The sequence below is a fragment of the Halichoeres trimaculatus genome, unplaced genomic scaffold (assembly GCF_033239565.1).
Source record: "Halichoeres trimaculatus isolate MK-OKI-2021-1 unplaced genomic scaffold, fHalTri1.1 fHalTri1_scaffold_21, whole genome shotgun sequence".
NCBI classification, from domain to species: Eukaryota; Metazoa; Chordata; class Actinopteri; order Labriformes; family Labridae; genus Halichoeres; species Halichoeres trimaculatus.
In genome coordinates, this window is record NW_027437199.1 from 3,219,288 (window position 1) to 3,230,046 (window position 10,759).

Genomic DNA, 10,759 nt, shown 5'->3' on the forward strand with positions numbered 1-10,759 from the left:
TGAAATCATGAATAAAGCTTAAAAAATGTGGGAGTTTAAACGACGTTCACGGCTCAAATTCCTGAAGCTCACTGTCCAATAAACTGTTTGATTACAGCGCTGTTATTTATGGTGCTCGATTGCCTTCTGTAGAAAAAAATTACAATGACAAATTGTTCACCATTCCTGCTGAATAAACCACTTGTCAACATCACAGAGACGTCTGCAGAGTTTTTCATGCACTCATAAAACCTCCATCAGATTACGCAACATGTCCCCCATACAGCTTTTATGAGGAGCTCAGAGGATGCAGGAACAAGAAGTAATCACCAAAGTAAGATTTACGTCCAAAGCATGCTTGAATCTTTGGTGTTATTTCAGCTACAGATGACGCTGCAAGCTCTGTGCATGAAACTGAGCTGAATGTCAAAGTGATACTTCCAGGAGGCGTCGGGGTCTGCCAAAGCAAGCAGAGCAGGGTGTGGTGCTCCCTGAAGACCAGAGCTGCATGTTCAGCTCTTTGGAGGATGCTCGCAGTGACAGCGCAGATCCCTCACTCACTCAGCGTCAGCACTTTTTCTGCACATGCCCACGTAGAGACGGAGAAACACGGGTAAAATGGGCCGAGACGACGGAGACGGAGACGGGGGTCGGCGAGGTCCGGGTCATCCCGTCCATCCTGGATGTTATTTCATCCTTCTGTATGACTAATACAGAATCAATTATCTCACCCTAATGGTCCAATTGGAGGCTGCAAGCTTGCAAGATTTAGAGTTCAAATAAATCAGAGAGAAATTGTGTGCAGAGAAACCTGGGCCGGGACCAAGCCAGAACAAAAACGCCAAGTAAAGGAGCTGAATCCTGACGCACGCTATCATCATCATCAAGTCATTAACGTAGAATCAAAGCGCCGTCAAAGTGCTCTGTTTACCTCCCATTTCTGCTTCATACGTGCAGCACAAACATGTTTGAGTAACCTCAAGAACCAGGATGGTTCTGGGAAGAACACAAGCCGTTCCCATTGATCCGCGTGCACTCGGGGATCCAGTGCATCTGAGGACACAGAGTTTGGAGCGAGCCCTGAAACACAATCTCTCCACACTCTTCAACTCCTCATCTTAAGCACACAATTGTCTTTTGAATGACCTTGTGGTCTGTTTTACTACACTCACCAATTTTACTACTTATTCTTCTGGTTGTTTTACAGGAAAAGTGGTTGTAAGGCTTCATCAGTCTTTAAACATTCAGGTTTGTTTCCAGGAGAACACACACACACACACACACACACACACACACACACACACACACACACACACATGCTCATTCTGCTGGGTTTCACTTTTACTTCTGCTGCTGTCAACTCAGCATTTGTTGCTTTTAATCCCACAAATTTGGAGTCTAACTCGCCGAGTTTTCTGCTCATGACAAATTTAAAAGTTGGCTAGTGTCACTTTTTCAAGCAGCAAAACATGATGTGGTGATACAGCTGAGGTGGAAATCATTAGAGCCACACACTAACGAACAAGTCCATCAGGAGTAGGAAGTCAAAGATCTGAAACTGGACTCTGGAAAGAAAACTAGAGATAGATTTGTCTAGAGAGCCGAGAATGACGACCAAACTTAATGGTTCAGGACTTAGCTGAGTCAGGAATTATCAAACAAGCCAAAGAAGACCGTCACAAGAGCCCTAATGTCCCAGAAATGGTCACCTGTTGAAGATGCAGGCCAAAAAAAGTCCACTTCTACTGAAGACAGAGAAGGACACCTTCAAGGCAACAAACTGAAGGATGCTCAGGACAATCTCAAGGCGGACTCCACAAACTGGAATCAGCCAAAGAGTTCTTTGGTCACTTCAGACCAAACCAGAACTCTTTGGAAGACATTTAGCATTTCTGCCAAGCAGTCCGGTTTGGTTCAGTATGGTTTGTCACGGTTTGACACAGCAAACTCTGCCCTCTCGTGGTAGGCAGCGTGTAAGCTGGATGCTGAAAGCCGCAGCTGTTAAACAATAGCCTGACACCGTCACAGTTTATCCCGTTGATAAATCCAACGAAGAAGAAAAACGCGACACAGGAAACGAAGAGGACAGATGGAAGACATGGCATGTAGCTCTTTGATACGTGATGATTCTTTTGACCAATCAACGGTCTGTGGTGTTTGAGCTCCTTCCGAGAGCAGATTGGTTCACTCTGGTACTCATAAGAAAGGGTCCCAAAAAGTGGGACGGCTCGTCTCAGTTATTTGGGGATCTGCCCCAGGATAAGTCAGTGGAAACGCTACAAATGCGGCAATGTAGCATCCCCACCGGACAGTGGGGATGCTTCATTGCCCAGCCTGGACCTGGGAATTGGCTCTTGTTGACGAACTGGCTCCAGAAAACTAAAGTGAACCTTGGGGTACGGTCACACTGACCAAGGAAGTGTACGATGCCCAAAGATACTTGAACCCTAAAGGCCCGCTTATGCTCAACGTTACGTACGGATACGAATACGGATACGGATGGAGCCTTCTGTCTGTGCTCTGTATTCATTTCATTTGTATTTCTGCACTTTTCTATTAAGCTTAAGGAAACGTACCAAATGGAGCAGTACCACTGAAAAACATGGGGGCACTGTTGCTGTCACTACCTAATAAACGGTTGCTAGGCGCTGCCCAAGTAGCTGCCTGTTGCTGCAGCTCTCTTGTCTTTGTCCGTTTCTTGTAATTTTTTCGTCTCTTTTTCGTCATCTTTGTATTTGGAGTGGATCATCACTTTGTATGGTTCATTGTCGGTCACGGACACCAAACTTTTTGTGGCTTTGGCGATATTTTTTACTACTTTTCTCCTGTGTTTGTCTGGAGATCCTACATGTAACCATGGCTGCATTGTTTATATGCGAAATTAGCTGTTAGCAGCCTGTAGCATGTAAATGCTAACTAGTGTAGGGCTTGATGATTTCCCTCGAGCTGAGGAGGAGGAGGTGAGGACGACGTGCTGGTTCTCGGATGTGAGCTGGGAGGTGACGACGTGGACCTGTCCTTCCATCCATCGTTGTTGGGAACGTGGGATCTGGCTCTGGGGGATGGATGAGCTAGCTGTGCTAATCCAGCGGCATCATGCTGTTCACGGACGTGGCTGACGGAGCAGACATCGGACGCCGCGACACATCGGAGGAGCTTCGCCTGCTGTGAGCAGACAGGATCCAGGAGACAGAAACTGAACAGACTGCTGGGGAGGCTCAGTCCTGGACCCTGTGGAGGTGGAGACTGGCTGGGCTGGAGAGTGGTGGACGAGTGGTGGACGGGATGTCGTCATCTAACTTCTTATGGAGCTTTTTGCACTTTCTATACTCTTTCTTACTTTTGTTTTCTTAAATGCTGCGGTGACTCCTGAATTTCCCCTCGGGGATAAATAAAGTATTTTCTATTCTATTCTATTCTATTCTATTCTAAAACGTAGCTTTAGTAAGACATGAAGAAGAAATAACAACGGTGAAACTTTCGCAACCTATATAACTGTCTCACGACCACTGCCTCCGTTATTGTCTTTTATGCAAGTGGTACATTAGCGATACCTCCCATCATAAACTTTGGACTTTAGGCTGCCCCCCCTGGTGGAGGTATTGGTCAACTGCAGTGCCAACGTAAAGGACGTACTGAAGTATGTGAGCATTGACAGCAACATCGGAGTATAAATGGGCCTTAAAGGATGTGTACCGTGCTCAGGCATGCTCAGGCACGGTACACTTCTTGGCTTTGGCACCCTTTGCAAAGGTGTGCTCAGCACAGTACACTTCATGCACATGCACAAGGGTACTCGACGAGGACATGATGATGACGAGGTATGTACAAGAGGAAATCTTGCTGAAGTTTGGTTCATACTGGAGTAGCAGCGACAAACAAGGGAATGGGGCCATGGGAATGGTCCTTGAGTATGGTTCAGGTGGCCAGTGTGACCTCGCCCCTACCTGCACAAAGCCCTGATTGAAAATCTTTAAGGGGAACTGAAGTGAAGACCATGACCCATGCCAAGAAGAGTATCAGATCTTTAGGTGCTTGAAAGATTTACCAAAGAAGGGTAGTGAAGGTGACCAATGTGTTAGAAACGACTGACTTTTCTGACCCTGGTTGTTTTTATGGAATAACTTTGTTTCTGTGTGCAGAGTAAAATAATGTGAGCATCCCAAATAAAAGTAGGATGTTTGGAAAAGCTGTGTTGAAGATTGACTGATTGAAATCACACAGGGGGGCTGAACATTTGAGTCCAACAAGTGCAGGGTGAGCCTCATGCTACAGCGAGAAAAAAAGAGAAGCGTGTTCAGCGCTGGAGGAGAATCTCCCTGTTTCTCGATGTCAGTCGACAGTGGAAATTCACTGAGGCTTGATTATAGCAGGAGCGAGTGTTGGCTCAGCTGTGCGCTTTAAGAACCCATGATGTCAGAGCCTTATTTTCCTTGGAGGGACTCTCATCAGCTGCATTGTTCCAGGAAACCATGGTCTGTTCTCTGGGCAACAAAAATCCTGCCCAAAATGTGTGCCCCCGAACCCTCTTTACTTTCTTTTTTTTCTGCACCTGAATGCAGCACACCAACCGCTGGCACTAACACAAACATCAAACATCACGCGTGGAGCGTCGGTGCACCACATTTCCCTGGAAGCCGACCGCTTTCCCTCGTCTGCTGTGACACTGTTTGCTTTTTCTTTCCCTTTCAGAAGACGAGTGTCGGTGATGAAAGGCAGTGTGTTAATACAGGACGAGGAACTAATGTGTCGGCCCCTGGAGGATTATAAAACAATGCTGCTGCTGATGTCATAGGGCCGGGGCTGTACGTGCACAGACGTAGGCGGTGTGATTGAAATGCAGGTGATGCAAGCAGCTGATGAGAAACTACTCGTGAGTGAAAAAACTTACAAACAGAAACAGTAGTTGAACAGGCGAGTTTGATGAAATGCATCGTGGAAACAAAGATTTAGTAAATAATATTCATCACATCTGTTCCTCATAAGATTATTGGCCCCTTAGCTTCTTCTGCTAATGCTCTTTGTTAGAAAATTATGGTAATGATTTCTTCGAAATTCACAGCAGGGAAAAATCACAGCCACTGGATTAAGACCTTCAGCGCAGCTCAAGAGGACGCTGAATCTTCTCAGCCGGAGCGCCAAGAAAGCTGACCGGTGGCGTTGATTTGCAGGGTGTCTGCTGTCGGTAACAGCACATTAATACAGAGCGTATCAGGAGGAGTACGAGGAGCAGGGAGGGGGAGATTATCAGGAGGAGAGGAAGGTTACAACAACAGAGCACAAAGCTCACGAGTTCAGTTGTGCTTCTGCTGGAACGGCCGAGCCCCTGCGGACGAGTTCAGTCCTTCAGTAGAAGTCTCCGGCCTCCAACAATAATACTTACAAAATAAAGGCCGAGCGCTCCAAGTAAAATCACTTCAGCTGAGTTCAATAGCTATTATTCATGTCCCGGCGCTCCATCGCCTGCCCCGAGGCTCCTGTGATGTTAATAAGGTAAGCCGTCTGAGCCGAGAAGAGGCCTGCGAGGAGCTGTGTCAACACGGAGGCCTCCACCCTTTAATATCAGCTGATGAGCGCCGCCGCGGCGCGAGTACTGGTCCATCAAACGGCCCTCAGGCTCCATCACAGAGATGAGGAGGATCAGGTTTCCCCGTGGTGTGTGTGCTTTCTTCTCAAGAGTCAGAGAAGTTTGATACTGCGCTCAGATCTGTACCATAAATGCTAAGAATTAAGCTAAGATGAGCTAACATCCTTTTCAAACTAAAGCACAGAATCCCTTAAGCTAAATGCTAACATCAGCCTATGGTAGTGTATGGTAGACACAACAGCAAAGCTAGCGTGTAAGCTTAAACATGACCTTCATCAACATGTTGGCTAAACTACTGTAGCATCTTATCATGCTAACGTTGCTACAAACTATGCTAATTTGATGTTAACTTGTGTTGACAGCATTTCTAACAATTCAATGTGTTTAGCTAGCATCTTTTTGAAGCTTTTTTGTGCCAATATTTTGCATGCTAATTTTTTTTTCGAACCTAGTTTTTACCGTTTTCTTTCCCTAAGCAAAACTGCGGCTTTTTATTTTTTCGGATTGAGGTCGATTTTTCCCAAGTTTCACTTGCAACAAGTACACATCCGACCAATCAAAACGCTCGCTGAGATTCAATATGATGCCTTCAGTTTTTCCGCAATTTTCGTGCTACTTGTTTGCATTGCCGTTGGTGCGCAAAGGGCTTTCAGCTAAATGCTTACATGAGCATATGGTAGTGGCAGAGCTAATGTGGTAGCTTCATAAACATATTAGCAAAACTGCTTGTGGAACTTAACATTAAATGCTAACATCAACACACAGTAGTTAACGTTGAAGAAAAGCTTAGTTAAATTACTTGAGTTTGCACTCATGCTAATTTATTTATTTGAACTACAAAAAGTGCTAACTTGAAGCTAACTGGATTGTCATTTCCAACCACCAGAGGTGTTCAGATAGCATCTTTGTGACCCTACAGTGCAGCCTTAAGCCCTTTGCACACCAGAAACATATTTTTTGTGTAAATATTTTGCATGCTATTTTTTTTTTTTTCGAACCTAGTGTTTACTTTTTTCTTTTATTTTTCCCAACTGAGGTCAATTTTCCAAAGTCTGCTTTCAATGAGTGCACATCCAACCAATCAAAACGCTAGTTGTTGACAGGTCACATACCAAAACATTCGAAAATGACATAAAAACTACAAAGACAACAATTACAAAGACATCGCTTGGAGATTGAATATGACATCACAAAATTTTGCCCAATTTCTTGCTTGTTATTTGTGTCGCTGTTGGTGTGAAAAGGGCTTTAAGCTAAATGCTTACATAAGCATATGGTAGTGGCAGAGCTAATGTGATAGCTTCATAAACACATTAGCTGAACTGCTCTTAGTACTTAACATTAAATGCTAACATCAACATATAGTAGTTAACGTTGAAGACAAGCCAAAGCTAACAAGTAAGCTTCAAAAATATTATCAGCTAAACTACTTGAGTGTGTACTCATGCTAATTACTTTTTATTGTAACTACAAATAGTGCTAACTTGAAGCTAACTGGGTTGTCATTTCTAACAACCAGGGATGGCTAGGTAGCATCTTTGTGGAGCTACAGCACAGCACAATCCTTTAAGCTAAACACTAACACAAATGTCTAGTGCTGTACGTTAGCCAAAACCACAAAGCTAATCTTATTTTTTCAGTTTTGTCAACATGTTAGCTTAACTACTGAAGCGTGTCATCATGCTAATATTGCCTCATTTCTATAAACAGTGACAATTAGAGGCTAACAAGAACTTAAAGCATTTCTAGCAATCTACATCAAGGAGTCTTTTAAGCTTAATGCTAACTTGCTAGCATATGAAAGTTAATAGTGACTTGATGACAAAACTTTGAGCTTTATTAGCATGTGTATTTATGCTCAGGTCTTTTTATTTGAGCTACAAACAGTTCTAACTTGAGGCTACATACAGTAGTTAACAAAGAAAAAAAGCCAAAGCTAACAAGTAAGCCCCAAAAATGTTATTAGCTTAACTTCTTTAGTGTGAATTCGTGCTAATGTCTTTTTATTTGAACTACAAACAGTGTAAACTTCAAGCTAACTGGATCGTTGTTTCCAACAACCAGAGGTGTTCAGATTGCAACTCTGTGACCCTACAGCACAGCTTGTATGTTAGACACAACCGCAAAGCTATGGTGTTAGCTTATTCTTCAGCTTTGTTAACATGTTAGCTTCACTACCGAAGCGTGTCATCATGCTAATGTTGCCTAATTTCTACAAACAGTGAGAATTCGAGGCTAAGAAGAATTTAAAATATTTCACTTTTTACGCTTACTGCTAACTTGCTAGCAAATGAAAGTTAATCGTAACATGATGACAAAACTTTGAGCTTTACTAGCATGTTTGCTAAACTTCGTTAGTGTGTAATCATATTAATGTCTTTTTTATTGAAACTACAAACAGTGCTAGCGTGACGCTAACTGGATTATCATTTCCAACAAGCAGAGCTGCTCAGATAGCATCTCTGTGACCCTACAGCACAGCATGTATGTGAGACACAGCCGCAAAGCTATGGTGTTAGCTTGTATTTCAGTTTTGTCAACTTGTTCGCTAAACTACTGAAGCGTGTCATCATGCTAATATTGCTTCAAATTCGAGGCTAACAAGAACTTTACAAAGCATTTCTACCAATCTACATCAAGGAGTGTTATGAGCTAAATGCTAACTTTAGCATATGAAAGTTTATCGTGACATGATGACTAAACTTTGAGCTGTATTAGCGTGTGTATTTATGCTAATGTCTTTTTATTTGATCTACAAACAGCGCTAACTTGAGGATAACTATTATACCGTGGCTTCAATTTCACATTTAGCAACATGTCACTTATATTTCTGTGTTTTCATCATCAGCCACGGCAGCAGCTCATGTTTCAATAGCCGTCTCTGACCTCTGCTGGTCTGATCTCCTGATGCCATCCAGAGAAAATGACTCTCTGATATCTGAAGGTGTCTCTGTCCTGTCACCTGCTGGGTTTATTTCAGCGTTCTGATTAATTCCTGACCTCTGACCTCCTGTGGAAATTACAGCCCTTTATATTTGACCTTTTTATCCTCTTTGAATCTTCACGACTCAAAAGAAACAAGAAAGAACTCTTCAGTTTTCTGCTGCGACCTTTGAACTCTGTGTTACACGTTTACTAATCCTTGTCGTCTTCTCGCTGTATAAATAAGAGACACAGAGCGTCTGAGCTTCACAATCAGCCTGCAAGACGACAACGGTCAAAAATGATCTCTCTCTGCGCTGTCCTGTACGCTGTGGCGCTATTCTCCGAGCTGAGCAGCCTCTCGGTGTCAGCGATGCCTTCGACGAAAGGAGAAGACAACGTCACGGAGCAGGACGGCCTCGGTTTGTTGCTGAGGAATGAACCGATATCGGAGCATGCCGTGCTGTTCAGACGGAGCGTGCTGGATAACAAGGTGAAGGATGAAGATGGAAGTCCAAAAATCATCTTCATCTCAGTAAGTATCTGGAGATTTCGTCACTCAAACTGAAATATGTTTTGATTTTTTATCTCTAAAATGGCAGCTCACACAGAAATCAAAATGTTTTGCTAAGTTTCAAGTCAGGAAATGTTGTTTCTGAACTTATTTCTGGCAGACAGCGTCTTCTCGTCAGGTTGATGTGACCCATGCTGGCTGTTAAAAGAGATATTGATTTTTAATGAAGTGACCAAACCTACAATTTTTTTGTTCTCTAAACATGAAAACGAATCCAAAAAGGAAAGAAAAACCATCCGTTTGGATTATTTTTACCCAAACGAAAGGCCTCGAGCTGGACGCCACCAGTGCCGGTCATGCATCATAACTATTTATTGTGAGATTTCTCTCTATAAACAGTTCAGCAGCTTTCCATAGTTCAACAACAACAAAGAGCACATTATATCCGCTGACACTGAACATTTGACCCCTTTCAATGGGCCACCCCCTCACTGTCCACTGTGAAACCAATATTTCATTCACATCTATGAAAACCTTTTACAGCAGCGCTGGAAAAAGCGGGAAATACTCTCAGCTCCAAAGGTCAAACGATCACAAGCCTGTAAAGATTTATTGGAATCACAGTGGGAAGAATGATGATATTTCTGGGTTCTCTCAAACGTTTGGCTGCGATGTGTTAAAGAGTTTATCTGGCGGCTGCGTCCCCGGCGTGTTGTGAACACGGTGGTTATCTCTGCGGTGTAATGGGGAACAGGCGGCCATGACGGAGAGAACAAAGCCATCTGTGAGCTGGAGCTGTGGAGGAAAAAACGGGCCACTGTGATGCCGTAAAAACGAGGAAGCACATTTGTTCCATTTGGGGTTCCTGTGGCTTGGAAACGCTGGTAAATAAAAACCCAACACCTGTGCTTAAAGTGCCTCCTGATCCAGAGTCCAGATCCTGCTGCGTGGTAACGTGTGTGGTCTCCTGTGCTAAACGAGCGCGCTAATCAATACTGTGTGTTTCAGGACATGAAGCTGAGAGGACACAGCGTCCGAGGGTTGAACCCGGCGTTCACCCGGAGCATCTCAGACCAGAGCTTGAGCAACGATCCGGCTGAGCAGAGCCTGAGAGTTGACCAAAGGAACACTGATCTGGACAGTAAGTTCCTGTAAAACCGTTTTCACCAATCAAATAAAGATTTTCCCAAGTATCAGATAAGCGTCTTTGTAAATATTGTGCAATTCTTACTAATTTACTCTTTTTTTTTTCTCCTTCCAGTTCTTCGTTGTATGGTAGGCCGAGTTTACCGACCCTGCTGGGAAGTTTAAACGTCCTCAAACCCTGTGCCGTCACCCTCCTTTAAATGTATTGTAAAATAAAAAAAAGAAACCTAAACACCCTGAATAAAATGTCCTCACATTTAAAGAAACAGCGCACAAAAAAATCTATAAAACAAAATAAAGTTTATTAAAAATTCAAGTGTGTTTCATATTTACATGGTGCACAAAAATCAACTTTACATGTCTGAACCAGGATTTGACGTTTTGTTGAGCTGTGATGCAGCCTCCGTCCACTAGATGGCGCTGTAGCTCAGGTTAGTCTGCTGTCATAAAGCTTTAACGCTCTACTACCTGGATGTAAACAGTCTCAGATGACATATAATCACCACCAGAGTAGTAATGAACCAGCAAAGGCATGTAGACGTTTAGCTTTAGGGGGCTAGCTATGCTAATTTTAGCAACTCAAACTCTATTTTCAGCTGTGTTTGATATTT

At 43.4% G+C, this 10,759-nt stretch overlaps 1 protein-coding gene across 1 annotated transcript; it reads left to right on the forward strand.

Moving 5' to 3' along the window:
• The first annotated feature begins 8,746 nt into the window (after positions 1-8,746).
• pmch (pro-melanin-concentrating hormone) lies at positions 8,747-10,464 on the forward strand. Its single transcript, XM_074697683.1, has 3 exons — positions 8,747-9,023; positions 10,011-10,143; positions 10,264-10,464. The coding sequence occupies exons 1-3, from the start codon at positions 8,790-8,792 to the stop codon at positions 10,311-10,313; spliced, it is 417 nt and encodes a 138-aa protein (XP_074553784.1). The 5' UTR covers positions 8,747-8,789; the 3' UTR covers positions 10,314-10,464.
• Positions 10,465-10,759: the final 295 nt, after the last annotated feature.

Coding starts and splice junctions, on each gene's coding strand:
- pmch (XM_074697683.1), top strand. CDS start 8,790: ATGATCTCTCTCTGCGCTGTCCTGTACGCTGTGGCGCTATTCTCCGAG. Junction 9,024..10,010: donor CAAAAATCATCTTCATCTCA/GTAAGTATCTGG, acceptor TGTGTGTTTCAG/GACATGAAGCTGAGAGGACA. Junction 10,144..10,263: donor AAGGAACACTGATCTGGACA/GTAAGTTCCTGT, acceptor TTCTCCTTCCAG/TTCTTCGTTGTATGGTAGGC.